The sequence below is a fragment of the Pteronotus mesoamericanus genome, unplaced genomic scaffold (genome assembly GCF_021234165.1).
Source record: "Pteronotus mesoamericanus isolate MK-2021 breed Mesoamerican mustached bat unplaced genomic scaffold, CSHL_Meso_final scaffold_85, whole genome shotgun sequence".
Classification (NCBI taxonomy): Eukaryota; Metazoa; Chordata; class Mammalia; order Chiroptera; family Mormoopidae; genus Pteronotus; species Pteronotus mesoamericanus.
This window is the reverse complement of record NW_026555329.1, coordinates 19,424,817-19,450,919: the sequence shown is the minus strand read 5'-3', so window position 1 is coordinate 19,450,919 and position 26,103 is coordinate 19,424,817. Positions and strand designations below refer to the sequence as shown.

Sequence of the window (26,103 nt, the reverse complement as noted above, 5' to 3'; positions counted from 1 at the left end):
ATAAGAATATTGTTAACAGTCATGGAGTTGCTACCACATGCTATAGTCTATCTCACAACAAACCTTAGGAGATAGGTATTATTTCTCCCAGCGTAAAGATGGAAAAACAGGCTTAGAGGTCCAAGGCTACATAGCTAGGGAGTGACTGATAAGGATGTGAACCCAGAGCTCTGGGGCTTGGGTCTGTAACCTGCACGCTTTCAGATCCAAGTCTAGAACACATTTATACACTTACACACTCTCAAAACGGCAAGTATAACCCTCTTCATTCACGATGTCCCACCTGTGCTCCTCTGGCCCCACCGTAGGAAATGACAGCTGCCACCCACCCAACTGCGCTAGTCTTCTAGTGCACACGAGACTTCTCCGGCCCTTCCCTCTCCTTCACGCCTCACATCTAATCCCTTGGGTACTCTTGACTGTTCTCAAGCTTTTTGAATCTGTCCCCTTCTTTCCCATCTCTGTTGCTCACTTGGTCGAAGCGATCCTCCTTTCTCATGTGCATCTTTGCAACTGATCTGAATTGCTTCCTCATTCCCACTCTTGCTGCCTAACAATCCACTGTGCATACTCCTGTCAGGTGATCTTCTGTGACACAAATCTGATTATGTCATTCACATAACACACATTTCATTGTTTCCTTATACCTACCCGCCAACCGCGTTCTCAGGTGTTTAGTGTGCCCCCAGAAGGCCACCAATATATCTGGTCCCTGCAGGGACGCCTCCCTGACTGCGGAAGCGGAACTGCCACCGCCATGGCCCCCACTGCCATTCCTTGCACCTGACCTGCTCCCATTTGTCCTTGCAAATTCAACTCAAAATTTGTTACAGCGAACACATATTAATCTTAGAATTTAAAAAATAACCCACAGGAATGTTAACTAAATTTTACTATTTTTAATTAAAAAATAACCTCTCCAATACCACCTCTTCTATGCCTCCTTATTCTTGAAGCACCGCCCCAATAGGTCACCAGTGAGCATGCGTTCCACGCTCTCACTGTGCTTCCTCGCATGTCTCATTGACCCAAAGTGCCTCAACAGTCCGAATCATCCTGTTTTGTTTAGGACCCTCAGCAATAAGCATGAAGTAAATACTGTTGGGATGAATACACACAAAAGTGCAGATACTTACAGAGATTAACATGATACATGTGTTTAGTAACACTCACATAACATTCAGTTTCAAATTTGATATTAAAATTCCTTTACCAAAATGTACAATTTACATTTTGTGTGGAAGAAATTCTAGGAGTTAGCCCCTTGCTACAGAGCAGGGTTTGTTCCAAGCCACGGATTTTTGAAGTTTTTTTGTTTCTCTTCAGCAATGGAATTCCTTTTAATTGAAATCCTAAGCAGAACTCCACGTACAAAAGAGATAAATGTGAGGCTGCCCCAGTTGAGACAAGGAAGCCGAGAGTCCCTCCTGCTTTGTTTCCTATGCCTCGAAAGCTGGCCCCTAACGCATTTCTAAGGAATCTCCAAGAAGCAGAGTTAGAAAACCATTGATCTAAAATCACTTCAGCCAGGCAAATATATGTTTCGAATACAACAATCCAAAGTGGCAAACAATACATGCTAGTTAAATACTGTTTAAACTCGTAAATTAATCTATAGAAATGTTAATGACTTTGAGTGATTTTTAAAAAATTTTTTCAGTTCCATTTTAATATATTGTTAAGGAAATAAAATCAATTCTAATTCAATACAAGGAAGTTACTTAGTAATTCATGTCAATAATTACATTCCTTTTTGCTATTACCTATCAGCCCTATTTATTCTTGTGTGGTCTCAGGGGATGGTTTTCTTTTTTCTTTTCATTTTTTTATTCCTTCCATTTCACACTAAGTATTTATAGTGGTTTCGATGATGAAAGTAAAAAAGATTTATTGATAAACCACAAGAGGAAATAAGTTCTAGATTTAAAGATGGGAAAACATACATCTTTACTACAAAAGTAGAAATGACATTTCATGGGCATTTGCGGGGTGGGGGTCAGAAATATGAGTTTTGTTTTTACTTCTCAGGTAAAACTAACCTGCATCTTTTCTACAATAGAAACTAACACAGCACCTCCTACCGCCACACACACCCACTCCTCATGTCCTACCAGCGCCAGCTCTTCCTGGCCTATTAATGGATTAAATCAATTTATTTTGACAAAATAAAAATAACAAAGAGGACAAAGAAAGCCCTTCAAAAGCCATAGGTCAAGGATACCAAAATTCAAAATAGATATTTAAATGAAGTCATTGGAACCCCTTCTCCCATTGGTCGGCCCAACTTACCCTTCTATAGAACACAATTTGAAAGACACTGATCAAAATCTACCTACGCCCAGTCATTTCTTCTCCGGCCTCTATTGTTTCCTCTTCTGTTACACTGCTAACCTTTCTACGTAGCAATGGACTTGGCTAGGTTTGAAGAGAAATGGTTGGTTGTGAAAGCACAGGAGCTAGCAAGCAATCTAGAGAAGATATATGAGAAAGCAACTGTGTGTATTACATGGGTTTGAGGATTTAGAAATTTCTGCAGTGCGTGTCCCAAATGGTTACGTGTGAGTAATATAAATGGACTCCTTGCAAGTTCAACTTCAACTGAAAGTGCTTATGTGGGCACAAAGGTGCGCAATAAAAAAAAATTTAGAGATTCCACTTCCCCAGAGTCTCCAAGGTACGCACACAGAGCCCTGTCTTTGTGGTTGCCCACACTGGGGACTACACGTGAACCCGTGAGTGTTAGGTGTTAATATACGTATGACGGGCATATTCAAAGTGGGTATTCCATTTAAGAGTTGAAGAGAGGCACCCCGTAAGAGCACTGCTTCAGGCATACTGGGAAAATGTCCACGACAAACTCTGCTCTAGTGAAGAAGCAGAGAACTCAGTAAGAAAATGGAACCCTGTCCATCTTTGGTGAAAGCAGGCTGCTAAAGGCAATTAATTATACAGGATAGTGGGGGTTGACTTCAAAGAGAATTCCAATAATCCTTCAAAGAAAGGACCTTTATAAAGTCATAAAACTATTTAGAACAATTAAGTTATTAGCAAACTAACTGAACGATTATTATGTATAAACTGCACTGCATAGAAAAAAGACTTAAGAAAACTGTAATTCTCTAAATTATTAGCATTAATTATTTTCTAATTTTAGTCCCATTAATTACATGCATTTAAATAGAAAATTATGTAAATTGGCCATTGCACAAACTTAATTCTTTATGAAGGCAAAGGTAATAACTTGCAAATTAATAAATAAATGATTTTGGGGGAGTATGCAATTACTTATTATTTGTACAACCGTTTTAAGGTAATTTGATATTCTTGGATATCCTGTAGAGTAAACCTATAAGTGAGGTTGATGATTATCCACCTATTACATTCCTAGTTGCTTGAAGACTCAAAAGCAAAGAAAGGTTAAGTGATTTGTATAAATCCATATAATCTGTGCCAGAGTTAAAACTACATGACAGTTTAGTTATATGGAATACAAAAATACAAAACACTTCTCTTTTGAATTAGCATGGAGTCATTTAACAATAAGACATAGTAATATATTTTTGAAGTTTCCCAATTATTTCAGCGAAATTGACATTGCCCAAACCTTGCTGATTTGAAGGCTCTCACTCTACTAAGGGACAAGGCCATTGTGTGGATTAAAGCAGGAGGACACAAAGAAACTGGATCTGCGTAATTTTAACTTCAAAACCTAATTTTAACTAACATCAATGCATAAAGGAGAAAGGAGACACTCATTTCCTTCTTTTAATTTTTCCCCTGCTTAAAGCAAGCCACAGGCAAGCCTACCACAGCTTTAAAATGATACAGTGCAAACCTATAGAAACAAAGCCCATCAAAGAGACACAGCACTCAGTGCTTTCAGTGTATACTTATTGAATTAAAAGAAAGGTAATGGCTCCAAAATATTCTTGGCTGGTTAACACTTCTTGTCAACAGGAAATCATTTCCTTGGTCCTAAGAAACATTCTCTTCAATTGATATTAACTTTTAGTGAAACCTAATTTTTTACTTACGGAATTTTATCATAAAGTTAGTTCTTAATATTACCAAAGGGAATAATGGAAAAATACTTCAGATAAAAGCTAAAATGATTAGTTACCAAGTATCTTTAATTAGAAGATTTAATTCTACTTTTATACTTGTTAATTTGCAAAAGATTAAGCACAACCTACCTCCTGTTATGAGGGAGACCCAATTACCCTGGATTAGGTATTATGTTTTGTATAATGAATAAGGAAAATTTTTGTATAGCCAATTAAAATCTTTCTAGAAAATGTTTAGGCACTTCCCCCTATTATGCATTACATTCAATCCTGTATGAAAATGCCTCCCACTCAGGAAAAGCTTATTGATATTGATGTTGGTATAAGAAAAGAATAACGAGGGGGCAGATCTACCCCCTAAAAGACCAAGTGCCCTGGCTGGTGTGGCTCAGTGGCACCAACCTGGGAACTGAAAGGTCACCAGTTCGATTCCTGGTTAGGGTACATACCTGGGTTGCGGGCCAGGTCCCAGTGAGTGTGAATAACATCTGCTTCCCCACCTCCAGCCACACAGCAGAAATACCAGAAGTACGAATTTGGCTTATGATTCCCCAAACCTAGGTCCTTTAAGTATTTAAATCAGGAATTCTCAACCTCCCCCCCACACCCCCCACCATAACACAGGGCCACCAGATTCCAAATCCCGAGAAGGAGGGCCCAGAGATCTGCACTAACCAGTAAGAGGCCCACAGGTGAGGGTGATCTTCACCTTGGTTTGGGACAACCAGGCTAGATCATCTCTCAACATTCCTTTTAGGACCTAAAAGCCTATGACTTAGAATTTGATTCTCTTAATTTAAATCACTACAAAGCTTTGTCTTTCAGGTACATCAGTCAAATCTGTAATATATTTTTGATGTTAAATCTTTGGCCAAGAACCTAACTCCTAATCACAACAATGATTTTTGGGGGACAAAGCAAAATTTACTTTTTTAGGAACTGCTTTATAATGTGATATCCAATAATGAATTATAACAAATAAGGGACTGTTTAGAAGAAAAGATTCTTTTGACTCTTAATGGTAACATTTATTTGCTGAACTACAAAGATCACCAAGTATACTTGTAGACGCAGAAACCTGGGCATACTAGGAGCTGGGGGACATTCTACAGAATCTGTGGCTGGTGCTCCCCAAGACTCTGGAGGCCAATGGAAACAAGGAAGGTGTAAGACACTGTGCAGACCAGAGAAGACTAAGACATGCCAATTATTGGGACCTAGACCAACTCCTGGAACAGCAAGAAGACATTAGGGGAAAAACTAGTGAAATCTGGGGAAAAAAGTCTGAAATCTGGCTCATAGTAAAGCACCAGGGTTGGTCTCTTATTGTAACAAATATAATAAAATACTGGAATTCTGTATTACTTTTGCAACTTTTCTGTATCTCAAAAATCATTCCAAAATAATAAGTTTATTAAATAATAACTACATTAGCAAAGATAAAATCCAATTTACCTTCCGTGCGCTAGTTTAACAGGCTGTTGGTCCTGTCTCTGTAACCCGAGATGCAGAGGATCACTGCACGAATGAAATCCCTCCTTTCTGAACATATGTTCCATCACCAGTTTCTTTGCACTGTCTATTTAGTCACCTTGCCCGCAATCTGGATCAGAGAACCTTCTGACCTTTTGAGGTCAATGACCACATATTTATCCCTGACTCGACCAAGATAGGTAAATAATCTAATCTCAGTTTGGACCCAGTTTAGCTTTGTCTCTTATCTGTGGCTCAATTTTATCATCTGCAAATAATGAAACATTTGTTGCTTCTAATTTATGGTGCCAATCTGGAGTCCCATGAAGCATTCTACCAAAAAAAAAAAACACCCAAAACCAAAACCCCAAAAAACAATAAACAAAAACCAAAAACAATAAAACAATTATATAACTGAGAAGTAACTGTGACAGCCCCTTATTATACAACCGTTGTAAGTTCTCTATACCTAACACTGTTAAGAGATTCTCTATACCTCATGGTTTAACTTGTTTAAAAGACCCAGGTATGTTTCTACGCAGCTTTGAATGTTCATCTTCTTGAGTCTTGCCTAGAAGCCAACATAAACTTTCAGCCATGTCCTTATGCTTGAATATTTCTGGTATCAAGTTAGAAGAATAAACACAAAATGCAGTAGCTAGCCAAATTATTTATGAGTGATAACTTCAGCACAGTTGGTCAGAATAGGTGACGATGAAATGCAAGCCCTTTTAGGAAGAGTTAATTAGTAAGTACCAGGTAGCATTATCCCAGCATATACCCAACTATCAGGTACTGTAATGTCTCATCAAATATTTCATTTTAAAGTTAAGAATTCAGTTCAATTTGAATGACCAAAATATTTCTATAAGTGTGTACTCGGTACTGAAATAGAACTTCAAGGACAGGACTACATTTTTTAAGGCAAGGAGTAAAAGCTGAATTTGCGGAAAGGGCAGCTGGTACAATAAATCTATCATCGGGCAAGGTTGGAAAATGAGGTGAATCACATAGTCTAGCTTATAGAGAGTTACCATAGAGACTGTGCACATTCTATCCATTTCCAAGAATAAAAGAGAGATAACATACACTCAACACTGAAACTACACCGAATGTAATTTAATTTTCCTCTGATGAGTGAGATGCACTTGATGATCTAGCAAGGCTTCAGAATAATCATTGTGAACATCATCAATTATCTATGTACCCCATTTATATAGAAGTACTAGTTAATGGAGTTTTTCCATTAGCAGAAATCTAAATAATACGAAGGTTTTCTGGATGTAAAAATTTCAGTAAAATAACCTATTGCATTAACAAATAGAGAGACCTGATCAACATAATGACAGTCTTCATGGGGTTATGGAAGGACCTGGAAGATGCATTTGGTTGTAAATTAGATAGAAAATTTTATTGTGCTTGTATATAAGTAGCAACATTGCAAAATCCTACACAGAAGAAATCAAAATAATTTTTTAGGAGCTATTCTTACGTTCAATAGATAGGGTTAGAAAGGCTATATAAATGTTGTACAACTTTTTCCCTCCCTTAACCTTTACAAGCAACAGAATTTTACTGATTTACAAACATATTCCTCTACTCATAACAAATAGATCTCTATTCTAAAATTTTATAATATTGTTATATTGTCAATAGAAGCATTTCTCAAAATGTCTTCTTTAAAGTTATATCTTCTGACCTTTCCCCAGGGGTTCACAAAGCATATCAACACACGAAAGGCTCTGAAAACTCTTCTGATTAAAAAAACCTAAAAATAAGCCTATCTCAAGTGTATTTTACCATTGTACTTTTGAAAATACATATCAGCATTTGAAGAATATATATCAACATTTCACTCGCATTTTTTAGGTAAATAATATAAGAAATAATATAAAGAATCTTTATTTTTCACTGGCATTTTTAGGTAAATAATATAAGAAATGATATAAAGAATTCTTTAACTCTTTTCATTTTGTAAAATGACAAGGCTGTTCATAATTTTCATCTAAAAATGGCAGGAGAGATAGTTAAATTGTGAACTAATACAATGTTATTGAAATGCAACTAATCCTTCTCATTGGTATCTAATCCTGGTAAAGTGGGTTTTAGGAGGTATCACTAACCATCAGAGAACATAGAAATCCATCCCCTCCACTCAGTACCACTCAACTTTGCAAGACTCTAATATTTACTTCCTTCAGAGTATATTAATATTTCCAAAACTTTTCCCCACTATTGACAGGACTTGAATCAATTACTCGCACGCACAGGCACATACACACCTTGGCCTACACTAAGTAAATAATGTTATAAGAACTCAAGAAAATTCTCACAATACTTTCAGATTTCCAAAGTGGTTTGGACAAGTTTATTGAGTCTGACTGTCTATTGTACTCACAGTAATTACTGTTTAATCTGCAAAGTATCACATGCATTTTATATGGTTACAAGCATCCCAGTTTGAAAATGTTTGCACCCAGTACTGTTCCCAGATAAATCTTTATTCAGTAAGAGGTTACTTTTATTTCATATCCTAAGGTTGATGTGTATGTTTGGGAAGGGAATTTTCCTTTTTATCCATTTTATTTACAAAAGTGAAAAAGAGAAGGATCTCAAAATCAAACTTGTGACATCCTTGGGAACATTGGATTTAACCCTTTTTAACAAATGGTTTTTAAAAAAAGCAAAAAAAGAGCCATTTTCTTAAAAACAAATGACAATTTCACCTACAATTCATTTACATCAAAATCAACTGAGGCATATAACATGGTGTCCTGAAGAGCAACTAGATAATTTCCGCAACCCCTCTCTCTCCCTCGTACCGACCTTTCCAGGCTTTCTAACCATAGTCCTAACACAAGAGAGAAGGTTTGTATGAATAAACTGTGTATATAGTCAAAATTAGGACTACTTGTTTTGATATATAAGCAGATCACAAAAAACAATTTATATTAAATCATTCTGTGGTAATAACATTAAAATAATAGGTTAACAGAACCAAATAATTCTAATAATAGCTCTAAAAATAATCAATTTGTCATGCTTTAGGAGATGCTTCTCTTTTCACAATTATCTCTGAGCAAACATATGTTAGTTTATTAGCTGTGTCAATTTCTTAAATATTAAGGTGGATTATTGTAGGAAAAAAATAAAAGCATCCCCTGAAAGTGATTCTATTAATTTGGGTCAGCACAGTGGGGCTGTGCTCTTCACTATCACTGTCCTTTTGGTATTTCCTCTTCTCTATAAACAAACAAACAAACAAACAACCAAGCAAGCAAGCAAGCAAACAAAAGCACCAATCATGAAAAGCTCTCTTCTTTATAGACACAAACTAGACACATTCACGCATATTAATAATCCCTGTTTCAAGGGGATACTTACTGCTGCGTTTGCATCAATGGCATATTGGTGCTCTCATAGTTGTCTGCGTGGAGAGGAGGTATGATTTCCCCTGTTACTGGGTGAAACACAGGAAGTGTTGACAGGGGCCAAGCTATCTCTCTATTCTTGGACATGTCACGAAGTTCTTTGGTAGATTTCTGAATAGCACTATGATGGACCAGTTGGATGCTAGGTCAAAAAGAAATAAAACAACATGTATTTAAAATCACATATTATCCCAGTGGGTCATCAATGTGAAAAATTTTTTGAAAAATATTTAATTTTTAAAATAGGAGGAGGTCATTATTGCACTTTGGGCTTTCTACAAGTTATCTCAGAAAAAAAATACATTTCATATAGTTTTAACAGAGCAAAACTGAAAAGTATAAACTATTTTTTAAGTAAATGTCTTCCATTAAACTAAGCTATAAAGCATTGTGTTAATATTACAGCCCTAAGTAACAAACTAGCATTCTACTTAATTTCTACGATTAAGATTAAACTACCAGAGCTTTTATATTGTTGCTTCTGATGGGGCATTTATAAATACTCACAGAAGTTTCATTTTATGGTAGGTTATTACTGTAGATTCAGGAAAGCGTGTATGAAAGGTCTTTTCATCTGTTCTCTGGTTTACAGAAATGCAGATTGGGAAATCACATAATATAAATGGCAAGTTAATATTCTGAATCTGAAATATTTTAGGTTTAGTTTTTATCTGTATAATCTTAGTTTTCAAACCCTCTTTTTATTTTTAATTTCTACCCCTCCTAAATATCTCTATTTAGAAAGCAGCTTTCACATTTATGAAATAAACTATGAAAGATGACAAATAAAAAAAAGCATGACACACATGTAGGAAGCATGATGAGCAACTGAGAAGTGGAAAAAAATGATAAAGAAAATAACAGGAAAGAAGACACTTACTCTGGTGTTTGCATGTTTCTCTTTTCCCTAGAAACAAAACAAAATTTATGAATTAAATAATAGCATTGATATTTGGAACATTAAGACTATATGCTCATGGAATCTTGCATGATGTGGAAATGCTGACATTGTTACTATTAAATGCCACCAGGCAGCATTTGCCACCAGGTTTATGACATTACTTGGATGAATACACATACAGAGATGGAATACTGATGAGAAACATACAGAAAAATGGGGAAACAAAAAGGAGATTAAGAATCAAGCTCTTGGAAATAAATTCTACGACATGATGAAATCAGGCTACATGTAAAAATGGAAGAATTTGTTACTTGCTGCTTTATTAACTTTTTATTCTTGGCTCTGTTACTCTGACTTCCAAATAATCTCGGGAGATTATTTTAATCGACATAGACGTTCTGAGAGCGCTAACTATTCATGAACTGAATACTTGCTCCTCAAATTATAGACTTATTTTCATTAATTTACTCCTAAGTTTATATGTGTGGGTATATATATTTAAACATTTAGATTGTCACCCTGTTTGACAGCAGAAGAGTTTCAAGAATTCTGACCATCACTCCTGATCAAACTGAGACTATTTAGTTAAAGTACAATGACCATGTCAATAGATTCCGAAGTCTCTGCTTACTCAAGGTGGCTTGTGTAACCAAAATATGCAGCCTTAATTATTGTTGGGCCTGTTTCTGCCAGCATGAATTTTCATCTAGCCTTAATAATTCTTGAATAAAGTAATTATATCCCCTAACTTGATTTATTAGGCTCCAAATTATTTTAATTCATTTTTTTAAAGGAATAAAGTACTGTGGTTTGACTTGAACACAATTTCAATTCATTTATAAAGTGTTTTATGAATTAAATGAAACTTAGCTTTTAATGGAATCTTATGCGTTGTTATCTTAGTAGGCTTTATAATTTTTTATTAGTGTTTTAAAGTACTCACACTCCTTCCCGTCGGCAGCACATGATATAAGCAAGTATTAGAAAAAGGACCAATGCTACTGCCGAGGGCACAGCCAGTGTAATTAGGAAATCCGTGTAATAGTCTCTGCTTTTCAAAGAATCGGAAGGGGGTTTGTACTCTCCACCATCAGGTAAAATCCCCTCTCCGCGAATCACTTCCTGATAGGTGGACACTTGCTTTGTTTTATCAACCTGATACAAAAGAAGACAATTACACATCAAATTAACAGCTGCAAACATGATGAGATTTTCAGATCTAGACATATCAAAACACTCGCTGACAAATTTCTAAAAAGCAATCTTTTCCCATTACTTTATCACCTTGAACTTGCAATTTTTGAGGGGAGCTAGGAAGAAGTAATGAATAAAAGTAATAAATGGAAAGCTTTCCATTGACCTGTTTCTATGTCTTCTCACCATACTCGCACATACATACATGCACATACACACACTATGTGTGTATGTAGTTGTCCAGTTTCTTTTCTCCAAAGCCGAAGTCCTTCACACTAGTATGTACATTTCTTATTGCCTAATGACAAACCTTTAGTGTGGATGTTAACAAACCATAAACTTGCTGATAACCAGGTATGTGGGTATGGTTTCCAAAGTTAGCAAAAGAGAAAAGAAAAAAAAGAAAAAAAAAGAGGCAATTTCTCAATGATTACAACCTTGATCTTTCTGGCATCCAGCTGACAGAAAGAGTTTATTTGAAAAGGTGGTCTAAGGGACATGTAATCCATGCAATGCTATCATTTTACTAAATTCTATCCCAGAATAAAAAAAAATGCATATTGGTACTATATTAATTTACCTCCAGAGTAACTGAACTGCTTTCACTGAGTTGCATTTAATTATGCTAAGGGTTTCTTTAAAGCCACAACAAAAATAGCCATATGAAATCTGTTACTACATTTGCCACTGCCCTCAAAAAAAGAAAAAAGTTGGGAGGAATTATTTGTGGCATTTCTCAGCATCTTCTCCAAAAAAACGCTACATGAAGAATTTTGTTAACAATACAATGCTAGTAAAAAATTTATTCTCTGCCAAAAAGTTCATGCTTTGCCTCCTTCCAGAATGGGAATTAAATAACTGATGAATTTCCTTTTTTAATATTGGACATTAGCAGGCTTGTTGTCAAACTTGACTTTGGCTTAATTAAAAAAAACAAAACAAACCTAGGTCCTGATTTTCTATTTCTTTTATATTTTATTTATTATATTTATTCATTGACTCTTTCACTCAAGTCTCCTGAAATCTTCTGTCGTAAAATGTAACATCTAAATAAATACATGTAAAAGAAACAATATGAATTTCCCACTTTTCTATTTGTAAAGCCTTACCGCAAAAATTAAAATCTTCAAAGCTTGTCATTTTTAAACCTTTAAAAAGTAGATGCTATTCCTAAATATGCACATCCCACAGCACAAGCACAAGGACCGTGGCCTTGTTAGGGCCCACTGTCTATTGATTCTGTTTAGAGGCATCTGCTCAAATTGTGAACGCGATCACTCAGTCTTTTGGACCCTTGTACAATTACCACCATGACTGAAATACTGAACTTTGAAAATTCAACATTTATCTAGAACACCTAAACCATGGCGTCTTAGTAATTTTACTTTATTTAAGAGGGCAAAGAAAGAGCATGACTTTCCTAAGACCCAAGTCTATAAAAAGAAGAGGCCAGGGCCAAGGGCCGCAGGTGCTAAGTGCTACAACGTGAGTAAGATGTTCTCCCCTACTGCATCCAGGAAAGTTGCCTGCAGTTGGTTCGCTAAGACATGAGGTGACAGTTGTGTTTATGTGTCAATAACTTTGTTCAAATGTCAACTTTAAACTTAGATCTAATTCAGTCACCACCAATCATCAAGAGTTGACAGAAGTTAAATCTAAAGGTCACTGAAGAAATAAAACAACTTTTCCCATTTTCCAGAAAGCAGGATCAAAAACCATAACATACACGATACATCTCTTACATAGATATAAAACCTTACCCACATTTCCCTAAGTCTTTTAGCATGCTAATTAAAAAAGTTGTTTAAAAAGAAATATTTTATATTTATGGAGATATGAGTAAGATTTTAACTTTCCTTGCTTGGAGTTGTTTCCTTATCCCTTGAACTTGCCCTACGATTTTGAGTTTCTAGGGCACTGAATTATAGCACAATATTGCTTTATTTTATTCAGTTCTTTTATTGTGCTTTGGTCTGTCCCTCCGGAGTGGGCTAGTGGCGGGATACTTGAGACTTTCTATACATGTCACACTGACTCCATAATTTATCCTGATTTAGCAGCCACCTGGATGTCCAGGGTGAGCATTTGGACCACCTGCCAAGCTAATCCAGCCCAGCAACTAATCAAGGGTGGACTGAGAACAAAAGTAGAGATACACTTTCCTAAATGGATACACTGTCAATAAGCTTGCCAAATACTTTAAGTCAAGACAAGTCCATTTCAGTGAACAAAGTAAACCCAGGATTTTTTCCTAAAAGCAATTCACCTTTTAGTCAAATGTTATCTCCTGCAACATCACTTCTAATTACATTTACAAAAACAAAATATGATTAAAACTCACCAATGAAATTTTGCACCAGTCAATGTAAAATTGAGTACGAAATTTTTTATCACATGTGATTACAGGCTCCATTTCTTGACTGCATCTCAGTTGATTCTGCGGATTTTCAACTTCTCGTAAGCAAGAAGAAAATGGGACGTCTGCACCAACCATGACATAAACGCTGCAAAATTGTGAAACTCTTAGGTTATCCTTTAAGAAAATTGAAAACACTGAAAAACAATCTACTCTGAAAGCAGGATTTATCCTTTTGAATCGAGGGATTATCTAGAATCTCCCCTAAGGTACAGGCTGTGTTTTAATGGCAGTGATTCATGTAGGGGCTTCCTTTCATCCTTTCCGTTATTCAGCCAGTATTTACTGAGGGCTTCAGTGGACCAGACAATTTCTCAGATCTACGGTAATTTCTCAATTTTTTTTATCCTACTTATTTTAATTCAAAATAAGTGTGTGTCCTATTCTGGTTAGTACATTGGGTAGGTTCCTCCCATTTAAAAATTATTCTTAAATTGTTTAGAAAATAATACAACCATTAAAATAATAAATAATTATTAGTAACTGATCTTCCCTTGAATTCATTTTAATAAGAGTGTGACATTACACCCTCAGAGGTATGGAGCTTTAGGAAGACTTAGCTACTCTACCCAAGAGTTCCCTCTGTCAGCTGTCCTGCTTCACAGACCCTCCTGTTAGATCTCTCACGGCAAGGTCTCTCAAACTTTTATCTGAGAAGTTAATATAAGATAAGAACTATTGCTTGTTAACCACAAACTAAGCAAACAAAATTTATTTCCTTGATGTGTATGTTAGCAATTAGGGGAAATAATTCCACTGAAATGACCAATAGGTGATACGCAATAAAAGAGAACACGATAATAGCATTTGTATTTTTTTTGGGGTTTTTTATTTAATCTTTATTGTATTTTTTCCATTTAAATAATCTTAGAAAAGCTTGAGAAGATTAAGAAATACAAATAGGTAGTTACAGAATAGCCATGGGGCGTAAAGTACAGTATAGGAGATGGAGTAGCCAAAGAACGTATACACACGACCCATGGACATGAACAATGGTGTGGGGACTGCCTGAGGGAGTGGGGGGCGCTGGGTGAAGGGGAGCAAAGGGTAAAAAATTGGGACAGCTGTAATAGCATAATCAATAAAATATATTTAAAAAAAAGAAATACACAGTCTTTCAAAAGAAAAAACTAGGAAATTACTCTAAATTAAATATTATTTCTTTTGCTAATAACAATGCTATATAGCTACTTATGAAATGAAATAAACCCATTAGAATTCAGCTGTCTTCCTTGCAGAAATTGACAAACTAATCCTAAAATTTATATGGAAATTTAAGGGACCCAAAGTAGCCAGAAAAAAAAAAATCTTGAAAAAGTTGGAAGACTCACAATTAACAATTTCAAAGCTTGCTACAAAGCAAACAGTAATTAAGATATATAGTACTGGCATAAGGATAGACATGTAGATCAGTGGAATGGAGTTAAAAGTTCAGAAGTAAATTCTTACATTTAATAAACTGATTTTTGTTATAGGTGCCAAGACAATTCAATGGAGGAAGAGTAGCCTTTATAATATAGTGCTGGGACAACTGGATTTCCAGATATAAAAAAAGGAAGTTGAACCCCTACCTCACACCATGTTAAAAATAACTCAAAATAGTTCAAAGACTTAAATGCAACAGCTAAAACTATTAAACTCTAAGAAGAAAACAGGCGTGAATTCTTCATGACCTTGGATTAGACACCAAGATGTGACACCAGAGGTTCCAGCAATAGTTGAAAAAAAATAGATAAATTGGACTTACAAAAATCAAAAGCTTTGTGTTTCAAAGGACACACTTCAAGAAAGTGAAAAGGAAACCCATGAAATGGGAGAAAGTATTTGCAATTCATAGATCTAATAAGGAGACTTGTATTCCCAAAACACAAAGGGCACTTACAATTCAATAACAAAAGACAAATAATCCAAATTAAAATGGAAAGGATCTGAACAGACATTTCTCCGAGGAAGATATACAAATATTCAATAACAACATAAAAAGATGCTCAACATCATTATCCATTAGCAAATGAGAGATCAAAACCACAATAAGATACCACTTCCCACTCGTTTTAATAAAAAGACAACAGGAGTACTGGTGAGGATGTGAAGAAACTGGAACTCCCCTACTCTGCTGGTGGGAATGTAAAATAGTGCAGCTGGTTTGGAAAACAATCTGGCAATTCCTCAAAAGGTTAAATACAGAGTTATCATGTGACCTGCATTTCCACTCCTAAGCAAAATAAAAGTATGTCTATACAAAAATTTGTGCATGAATGTGTATAGCAACATTGTTTCTAATAGCCGAAACGTGAAAACCACCTAAATGCTTGTGCATGGAATGGATAAAAGGTGGAATATTTATACAATAGAATATTAGACATAAAAAAGAATGCAGTACTGATGCATGCTAGAGCGCGGATAAACTGAAAACAGTATGCTGAGTGAAAGAAGCCAGTCACAAAAGACCACATACTATATGATTTCATTCATAGGAAATGTCCAAAACTAGGCAGAATTATACAGACATCAAGTAAACAGTGCTTTCCTGGGGCTGGAGGGTAATGGTGCTAAGTAACTGTTAATGGATGTGGGAAGGGGGTGTTGGGATTATGAAAATATTCTGAAATTGTGATCATGATTGTACAATTTTGGGAATAAACTCAGATCCACTAAATTACAGATTTCAAATATGTGAATTGTATGGTATGTGAATTATGTATCAAGAAAATTTATTTTTTTTTAAAGATTTTATTTATTTTTAGAGAGAGGAAGAGAAGGTCAAAGAGAGGGAAACATCAATGTGTGGTTGCCCCTCCTTTGGGCCCCCAACTGGGGACCCGGGCCGCAACCCAGGCATGTGCCCTGGCTGGGAATCGAACCAGGGACTCTTTGGTTTGCAGGCTGGTGCTCAATCCACTGAGCCACACCAGCCAGGGCAAGAAAATGTTATTTTCAAAAATAAAAATAAGCCCAGCATAAAAACTCAAAGCTATGTCAATGTAAGTATGAAGTCATACCCTGAGTTGAAATCTGCGCCCCAGAGTACAATTACACAAACTCATTTGGTTGCTCTTTATGTGAAATGTGTATTTGGACTTAAAAGTCATTTGAAAGAACATTTTTTAAAAAGCAGTGCCTTTGGAAGACAAACAATATACAATGGACTGAAACTAAATTAAAAATTCAGAACAAAAGTAGATATGAGAAACCATTGGTAAAGTATGTAGATGATCAGTGAATCTACACATATTCCATTTAAAACGAGTTACTTTTAAGTCCCATTCACTGCCTGGTGAAGACCATATTTTCCCTTGATAATTGTGAAATAGATTTGTAAATACAGAAATATTGATCTTATTTTTTACAGTAGTCCTCTTTCTTTAACATGACATTGATTTACATTTATAATTAATGATTTAAAAACTAATTCACTTCAAGATAACATAAGTGGACATTAGCATATGAGTTTTTGGTGCTTTGAAAAGTTTATTTTTTTCTCAAATTAAAAAGCAACATAAAACATTATATAACACCTGGAATGAAACAGAATTAAGTAATTTTACTGAGATAACTGTTTTCACTTTCCAATGTACTTTGCAGAATATTTTTCAAATGCATATATTTCAGCCTAATTGCAATCATCTCTAAAATACAACTTTGTATCCTTTTTCACTTAATGCATCATAAACATTTTCCATATTGCACAGCCTTTGTAATTATAGTTTTATGGCAACATAATTTTTTAAGTGCACATGATTTACTCAGCAATTATTTCAGAGTTGGACTTGTAAGTCGTTTCCAATTTTTTGATGTTATAAATAATATTGCAAAGACTTTGTGCATATTCTTTAATGTTACTATGTTAGAAGAGATGCCTAGACGTGGAAACATTTTTATGACAGTGGACACATACTGCCAAATTACTTTCATCTCTTCTTGGATGATCCATAAGCTTCACAAACTTAATATGTTCCAAGCTGAGCTCATCATCACCCCCACCCCCCACCTCCACCTGTTCCTCCTTCTATCTTCTTCTCTCTCAGTGACTGGCATGGCCAGATGCTCAAGCACCATCATCTTTGGGTCCTTCTTCCCACATATTCAATCCATCACCAGCCCCTGACACTGACGCTGGAACAACTCTCATACACCCCCGTCCACTTTGTTCCATCCCACAAGCCTAGTTCTAGCCACCATCACTTCCCCCAGGGAGCGAAACGACAGCCCCTTAACAGTTCTCCTTGAACCCAGTCGTTTTCGCTGTTCTCTGGGAGCCTATTTGCCGAATAAATAAATAAATGAAAAGCATTACACCTGTTTAAAGACACCAGCAAGCGTATATTTGAAAGCTGCTAAGAGAGTAAATCTTTACAATTCTTATCATAAGGAAAAAAAAAATGTGTAGCTATGTGCGGTGACAGGTGTTAACTTATTGTGGTGATCATTTTATAATTTATATATATGTAAAATCATTATACTGTACACCCTTAAACTTATACAACATATTAATTACATCTCAATACAACTGGGAAAATAAGTTAATTAAATAAAATGCAAACAGACTACATACAAATGTCATGCTCAAGAAAAAGATATTGGAATTGCCTTGTAGGGAAAAAAATTCTGTATATATTGTTTCTTTTGTAGAACCAATAAGTTTCAACATGGTGGCTTTTTAAAAAATAATTTTGCATGAGGCCCTGTCCTATATAACAAAAACTATGCTATACATGCTAAAATTACATTTTCATAGTCTCTTGTTTTCCTTTCAGCTGGCTATTTGATATGCAGAAATTAAATTTTTTTTTGAGGGTGATCTTTACCTTTATAATTTTAGCTACATATTTTCCAACTTTTAAATGTGTGTGAGTAGATGACATGGGAACACATTACCAAGGGCAAGGCTCTCCGGCAATGTTAGCGGAATGTGGTGCCTCAGAATCTTAGGGATTGGTAAGCACTAGATAGAACTTGTTCTTCATAAGGACTTTTTTTCTTCCAATTTGAACAACTCAATTTCCCCTGAGGTAAAATGCATTTACCGAGGCCTTTACAAGAAAATGTGAAGAATGAGAAACAGGTAAAACATTTAAGTTAAAACTCTGCTTTTTTTCAGCAACAGGCAGATAGATAGACCCAATGATTGTATTTTTTTTTTTTTTTTTTTACCTAACTGTCCAAGGACTGAATGTATTTTATTCTTTATTTTGTGAATATAGGAGATAAAAGGCACTCTGGAGAAGAACGCGTCTGCCCACGTTACCTGTTGCCTGGCCACCGTCGGCTCTTAAATGTGCCGTGATCCCTGCCTCTGTCCCTACCCCACTTCTTTGCTCTGTGCCTATGTGCAATCAATCAATCAATCAATCAGTCAATAAAAAAATGAAAAATAAAGATTAAAACTAAATAAAGGACCTAATACAGAAGAAAAACAAAGTAAAGGGCACCTTGGACTCCAGTCCTACTGCTTGCTTACTCCTTCTTCTCTACTGGGCAAGGAATGGATTCTCAGAAAAGGGAGCAGGCACATGGGCCCAGACCTCTGGTTTTTGGGGGAGCTTTCTGCGTGCAGAAGGGAGATCTTTGGGTTCGCTCTATTCTTTCATGTGGTGGGCTTAGTAGGCCCACCTGCTAAAATTAAAACTTTAATATAAGCCATTTTCTACAAAGGTCCTTAGTACATCAGGATAAAAGCCGAACATTTTTGCCTGGTGCACAAGGCCTCACGTGGTCTGAGCTTTGCCTCCTTGGTAACTATCCCTTCTGGATCCCTGTTCTCAATTTCCCCACAAAGTAGGTTTCCAAATCCTCCACGCTTTCTCTTATCTGTGGGCTTTTGTCCAAGCTGTTCCCTCTGCCTAGAGTCTTCCTTACTCATTTTTTGAGCAGGCTAATTTGTTCTTGTATTTTAAACCCAGGTCAGACCTCAGTTCACCTCCTCTATGAACCCGTTTTGGGCATCTACCTTTTGTCGGGGAGGAGCATACAACTGTGTCGTGTACCACACTGTTTTCTTTTTTCTTTTTTTTTTTTTTTAATGATCTCATTACTTGCCTGGATACTAACAGATTGTGAACATAGACTGTATTTTTTAGATCACTGTACCCCAGAGACTAAAATACTATTCCCCCATAAAAATACTAAATAAATGAAAGAAAAACATGACTGTATGCACAGAACTTAGAAGAACAGATATTAGACTAGAAGAATAGATATATAGATCTAGTTGCATCGCTTTCATTTATTTTTATACTTACAAAATGGATTTATATGGGTCTTCAATTTTTATGTTATTAAATGCCTTTTTTAAAAAAATTCCTAACTTATATCACTATAATTTTATACATGAAAAGATATTTGCACCAAAAATATCAAAGCAAACATTATTTAAGAATAAAGGACAACCTTGTAAATCACCAAACATGGGGTCAATTCAGCAGAACACAAGGGTCTGGCCCAGCTGCACCAGAGCAGTGCTTGGCAGCCGCCCGCTTACATTCGCTTCCTCAAGTGGAACTTCTCGCTGAGGCCGTGGTAGGGCAAAAAAGCAGACGACTAATTAAAGGGAGTACTTTGTGAGATTGTCTAGAGAATAAACAAGGATTCTCGGTTGCTGATTGAGGCTAGATCCACACGCTTTGGTAACCAGAGGAAACAGAGGTCGGTTTGACAATCTCTTATGAAAAGTGAGTATATTCTTTAATCCTCACACCCCATCATTCCCTTCAGAGCCACCATTTACACCACATCATTCACCCTCGGTTGGCAGCTATGCCAGGCCTAGAATGAAATATGAACCTGCTCCTCTTTCCACCAGCTTAACCCGGGCTAAATGCATCCACAGAATCCTTAGCTTCTGGCTCCACGTCAGGAGCAAAAGCGGCACCAAGACCATCAGAGACGGCACAGTTGTCCTGCCCGGGGTTCTGGGTCTGGCCAGTGAAAGGGAATCTTTCCAGGAGGTTCAGTCTTCCCTTGCAGGAGTGTGCTCACTGTGACATAAATCTTTATAGTTGTTTTCTGTTACATTTAGGAGAAGGTTGGGAGCTGTCAGTGAGTTCCGCAGAGACGAAAAACATCGAGAAGGAAGAGGAACTGCATGCTGTTGAGTGGGTTCTTGATGATCGACATTTAATGGTGCTTTGGGCTGTGGAAGGGCTGTAGGTTTACCCTGAGGGTCTGCCATGAGAAAGTCTCTTCCTCATTTACCGTTTATTTCACTACATATAGCAATTATGGGAAATTTTGCAATGAGTGGATTAATACTTCTGAAGTGTATGAGTATATTTTTAAATAAAATGTTAGGAAAAAAAGGGATGCAATGCTTTCTGCTCTCTCTGACCCTATCTCTTGATCTTTTCAATATTTCATTATAAAAAGAGATATGTAGCCCAAGTCCTTTTTTGAAAAAATTACAGAGGCAAAAAGTTTATTACGCAAATTAATAATTATGATATACACCATTAAAAAGAAAGAAAAGCACAAGAGATGAGTTAAGCATTGGATTTATTTCTAAATTTAAGGCAATAAGGGTGAAAAATTAGTAGCGTGAAATTATATAACAACTGAGGAAAATATACAAAATCATTCCCAGGGACAAGTTTTTCTTCTGGAATTACAGGCAAGGAGAGTCTTATTTCATTAGTGCTTGTATAGGGACATGGTTTTTAATAAAGTTGGCTTTGGGTAGAATTTATAGAAATGCTATTTAGAAAGAGTTTTTGAATACTTTGTAAAGGTTATTACGGCTTAACATTAAACTGAAACTCGGGGAAAGCATTTCAGGTTGGGAAGGGATCTAAGACAAGCAGGGTCCAGATAAATGCCAGGAACCGACTGTCAAATATCTGACAGCACATGCCGCCCTCGAGCAGGTGCTGGGGGTCAGTCAGCTAATGACTGAATTCTCTAACAACTCCTTGAAGGACAAAAATTCTGTTCTTAATTTAGAGTCACATGCTCAGGCCCAGCCTTCGACTCAAAGATTCAGAATCTCCAGGGGAATCGGAGGCCGGGAACCTGTGTCTATATTTTTACTCAAGTGCCTACTGGCAATTCCCAGGCTAGACATAGCTGGGGAGCATGTTTTAAGTCCAAGTTTGGTTTAGAGCGTTATTTAGTTCAATTTAGTTTAGTTGTTTCTAGAAGTGTCTCTACATGTGGAGCCTGCACTACTGATGAGGAAGGGGTGAGCCCAGAAGAGAGCAGCGCTATGGAAAACTCCACCACACCGGGTCTTCACGTTGCCCTCTCCCACATCTTTGCCCGGCGTTTTAACAATCATCACAGAACACGTTACTTTAACAAATGTTGAAAAGATTCCCCATATGGAGAAGATTTTTGGGGAAGATACCTCTAACCAGTCTCTTTCCACAGTACTTCCTTAATTAAAGAATCATATTGTAACTCTGAAGTAAAACATGGGAACCCTAGAATTATGTTTTCATATAAAAAGCCACCCAACAGACAAGAGATAAAGCAACTATTTTACTCAAAGCACTTCTGCGTGTGCGTGACTGACCTCAGAATACGTTACTGAAACATGAAAGGTGCAATTTAATTCTGAAATTCGTAAACTGGACTTCACAGCTCACTGCTTATCCCTTACCTCACTTCTGCCTACTCCCTTGTACTTCAGCTCTATCTATTTGTGATCTTTTCCCTTATTTCCAACAAAGTTCTCCTTAATGGCTACCCTCAAATTTAATTCTTACTAATCCAGGCATTCTAGGTGATTCTAGATAGCATCTGAGTAAAAATGTTACCAGGAACATGGATGAAGGAGGAGCTGGAAAGGAATATGTTACATGACACACAATGTGACTCATTCCATATTTCATGTTTACAGAACTGGGTATGAGGCGGGGTGGGGTGGGAGAAGTGTAGTTCTACCTCAACCTACAGATTAGAAATTACAGATCAAAGTTTGATTGACATTGACATGCAAGCCTTTCAATTTGCCCAGGATACGGATGTTTCTTAACCTCTCCAGGGGTATGAGTCATACTCTGCACTTGTAAGACTTGAGAACAGACAGAGCTCTTCCCGAAGACATTGTTTCATTTAAACATTACCACAAACTCAAGGCGAGGTGTGGGGTAAAATCCCCATGGGAGCAAATGAGGAAGCTAAGGCACAGAGAAGTACAGCATTTTGCCCGATGTCATCCAGCTTGTGAGTGACAAGGCCAGGCTTTAGGAATGGGTTTCAAATCCACTTTAGCCATCAGTCACCGACACATGGTGGAAAGAATGTTAAAGGCAAAGAAATAGTTTCCTAGAATAAAGTTACAGTAGTCTGCCTGTCCTTCTATAGCTGATAACTGGGGCATCAATTTCCTTTGAAATTCCGGGCCCTAAATAATCAGTTTCTCTATGGAACATACAAAAGATTTAGCACTATAATTTATGATTGCTGATCCTGATCTACAATTAGATTTCACAGGACCTGGAACATCAGATACAAAGAACCATTAATATAACCTCTTTGTCAATACCAAAAATTGCTAGTATTTTCATATCTTTACAATACCCATTTCTTATTAAAAAAGAAAAACGCAATAGGCCACCTTCGCTATAAGTTGGATAAGATCACCATATTTAAAAATTCATATTTAAGGCAACGAGATAAAGGTCTGCTTACCCCTCCTTCATGTCATTAATGGGGAGCGGAACCCTGCCCCCCCTGTCCAGGGCCGACGTGATGTTAATGGCGTTCAGGCGCTCCGGCTGCCACACATTTTTCACGGCCCCAAGAAAGTCTCCGAGAACTTCACTTGCCAACATTTCTTCTACATTCATATTTTTAATGAAGAATTCTGCTTGATATGGTAACGGGAAGTCTAATTTTGGTTAAAAAAAAAGGTATGGATATCTTTAATGAAGTAGTCTTTTGAAAGAGAAACAAAAGAACAATTCTAGCTTTGTTGATTTCTGTTATTGTCCTGGCTTTGGAAAATGCTATTAATACTGACTTTAAAGGCTTTCCGTATAACAGGGGACGTATCAAAAAACATAACATACATTTGACACAGAATTTGATCTACAACGCAATAAAATCCAAGGGCGGAGGAGAGCAATAATTACAAAATTTGATTAAAAAAAGGCCGAATCGGCTTCCAACTTGCCCATGGCCTGCCAGCCTCCCCCTGCTGCCTCACCCAGGCAGACGGAGCCCTTCTAGGATTCTACGTGGGCAGGAGTAATATTTTGTATTGATAGTGTTTTAAAATTAACAGATCTTTTTCAAATACATCCTCTCATTTAATCATTACAACCTTAAGTAGGGCTATTTTTATCTGAAAACATGTCATTATACTAGGTACTGTAGATAGTTATAACACAATGGTAAGGATTTATGTATCTAAACAAAGAAAAGGTACAGTAAAAATATAGTATATTGTCTAACCATTATGCTATATACCTGAAACTAATACAAAATAATATTTAGTGTAAACTGTAATTGAACAATAAACTTTAACAATATGGTATATAGGACAAAAACTGGTTCACCTGTATAGGACACTTCCCTCGGATGGAGCTTGTGGGGCTGGAAGTTGCTCAGGAGTCAGTGAGCGACGGGTGAGTGAGCACCAAGGCCTGGGTCATCACTGTTTACTACTGTGGGCTTTATACACACTGTGCACTTAGGCTCCACTCAATTTATTTTAAAAAGAGCTTAGTGCTGTGCTACAGTGTTACGATGGCTACGGTATCACTAGGTGATAGGAATTTTTCCACTCCATTATAATCTGATGGGACCATTTCAAATAGGCCGTCCAAAATGTCATGCGGTACATGGCTGCTTACTGATCTTTCTGGAGCATGCTACAATATCACTTTTTACTAAAATAAATATGGATTATATTTTCAATAAGAATTCTGAAATTCTAACAACATCACTATTTTGATCACTCCACAATATTCTAGAGAAATTATACTTTAAATTTCTCATGAAATTCCCTATCTCATATAGAGTATTTAGCTTTCTTCCTACCTAATGTCTCATCCATGTTTCCCTCCAAAGATTTCAGAATACTTTAAGCCAACTGAATGTCCAACTCACATTCTCAGTATAAGAAACTCTAAGTAAATATAATCTGTTTCTCAAACTTTATTCTTGAATTATAAACCATCATTTCCTCTATTTTACTTGTTCTGTGAAGATAAAAAATAGCTTTCTTTTTGTTTCATAATATTTCTATAATAATAAAGGCTGCTTTGTTTTAATACTTACTATGAGGCAGCCCAAGCTAAGAGATTGAGGTGAATTATCACACTGAATACTCACAATGAGAGGGTGAGTGGGTACTTGTATTGCTCTCCATACTTTCAGAAGGGGAAACTGATCTTTAGTGAGGTTCGGAAATTTACCATCATCTGAACTAACATGGTTTTCATCTCAGCCAAAGGAGACTGTATATAAAGTGCTCAGTGGAGCTACTAGCATAGAGGAAGAACTTACAAAATATTAAACTTTAGCAATTACCACAATAATATGAACAGGTTAATTGCCTAAATTCTTTCCTTAAAGGAAAAGAAAATGTTTCTGGACTGTACACAGATTTAAAGTTTCTAGTAGTACTTGTACTATGATTTATTTAATTAGAACTCATATATCTATAAAGTATTCCCCTCTTAACAAAATTTAAAAAACTACATAATAAATGACTGAAATATTCATGATTGCACTTTTCATGAAGTTTCTTTTAATAATAAAGGATCTCTGATGCCAGTGGTGAAGTCAAGGTAGATATTCTGGCTTTACAGTTTTCAAGAGTTTTCTAGAATGTGGCATCTCTTCTTAAAGATTTTCTCAAGGCCCTGATTACTCATCTTCTACACTGTCATTTATTCTGCTTATGGTTTTGTTGGATTTGTTTGATGTAAAGGTCATCTGCAATCTTTTAAAATATGACATATTTATTCTTTTATGTAGATAAGTTTCTCATGTTATAGATGCATTTCTTGTTTCATAGAGATGAACACTAGCTTAATCGTATTGCATTTCTTCGCCCACACCGAGAGATAGTTGTGCAGAAATGTGTCATGAAGAACAGTTCCTTGGCAATAAATAATATTTATAAATAATGCCAACCACAGTTTTGGGTATGCTAGAAGTCTATCCTTGATGCACTTCATTCAGTGTTTTCACACCCTCTTTTCCAAAGAAACGTGCAAAACTTGCTTCTCATTATCCATGCTTTCTGGATAATGGCTACTTGGCTTTTCCTCATTTGTGTGACCCGGCTTTGTGGCTCCCTTACAAGTCTGGCTGCAGCCACACCCCTCCAGGCTCTGGGCTGGGCAGCTGCCTGCTGTCTCCCCAGCCAAGCGTGGCTGCCAGGGCTCCCAGGGATGAGTCACACGAGCTTTCTAACTTTGGGGAAATCCCATGCCTGCTATATTTGGACATCATAGAGGCCAAGGGAACAGTAGGCCAACAGATTGGTGGCAGGCCTCTGAGGCACTAAACCCCATTTAGAGGATCACTCTGTGTACTCTCCATGAGCTCCAGGCTGTGTGAGTCTACAGAGTAATTTCCCATTAGGCCTCTCAAAGCAGGAGGCAGCTGGGCAAGGAGTCAGACTGAGCGTGATTATCCTGATGTTCAACACGTTTCTTTTCCTAACTTTGTCTG

General features: G+C 36.6%; 1 protein-coding gene across 5 annotated transcripts in view; it reads right to left on the bottom strand.

The window, feature by feature from the left end:
- SGCE (sarcoglycan epsilon) overlaps positions 1–26,103 on the bottom strand; it is a 67,520-nt gene that overhangs the window by 3,436 nt on the left and 37,981 nt on the right. For 3 of the 5 annotated variants that reach the window (XM_054563954.1, XM_054563950.1, XM_054563952.1), the window contains 5 exons: positions 23,107–23,305; positions 13,405–13,567; positions 10,813–11,024; positions 9,849–9,875; positions 8,922–9,110 (listed from right to left, as the gene is read on the bottom strand). In XM_054563954.1, coding sequence (XP_054419929.1) covers positions 8,922–9,110; positions 9,849–9,875; positions 10,813–11,024; positions 13,405–13,567; positions 23,107–23,305 — 790 coding nt within the window. The remainder of the gene's footprint in view (positions 1–8,921; positions 9,111–9,848; positions 9,876–10,812; positions 11,025–13,404; positions 13,568–23,106; positions 23,306–26,103) is intronic. The other 2 variants (XM_054563953.1, XM_054563951.1) reach the window with 1 other exon arrangement.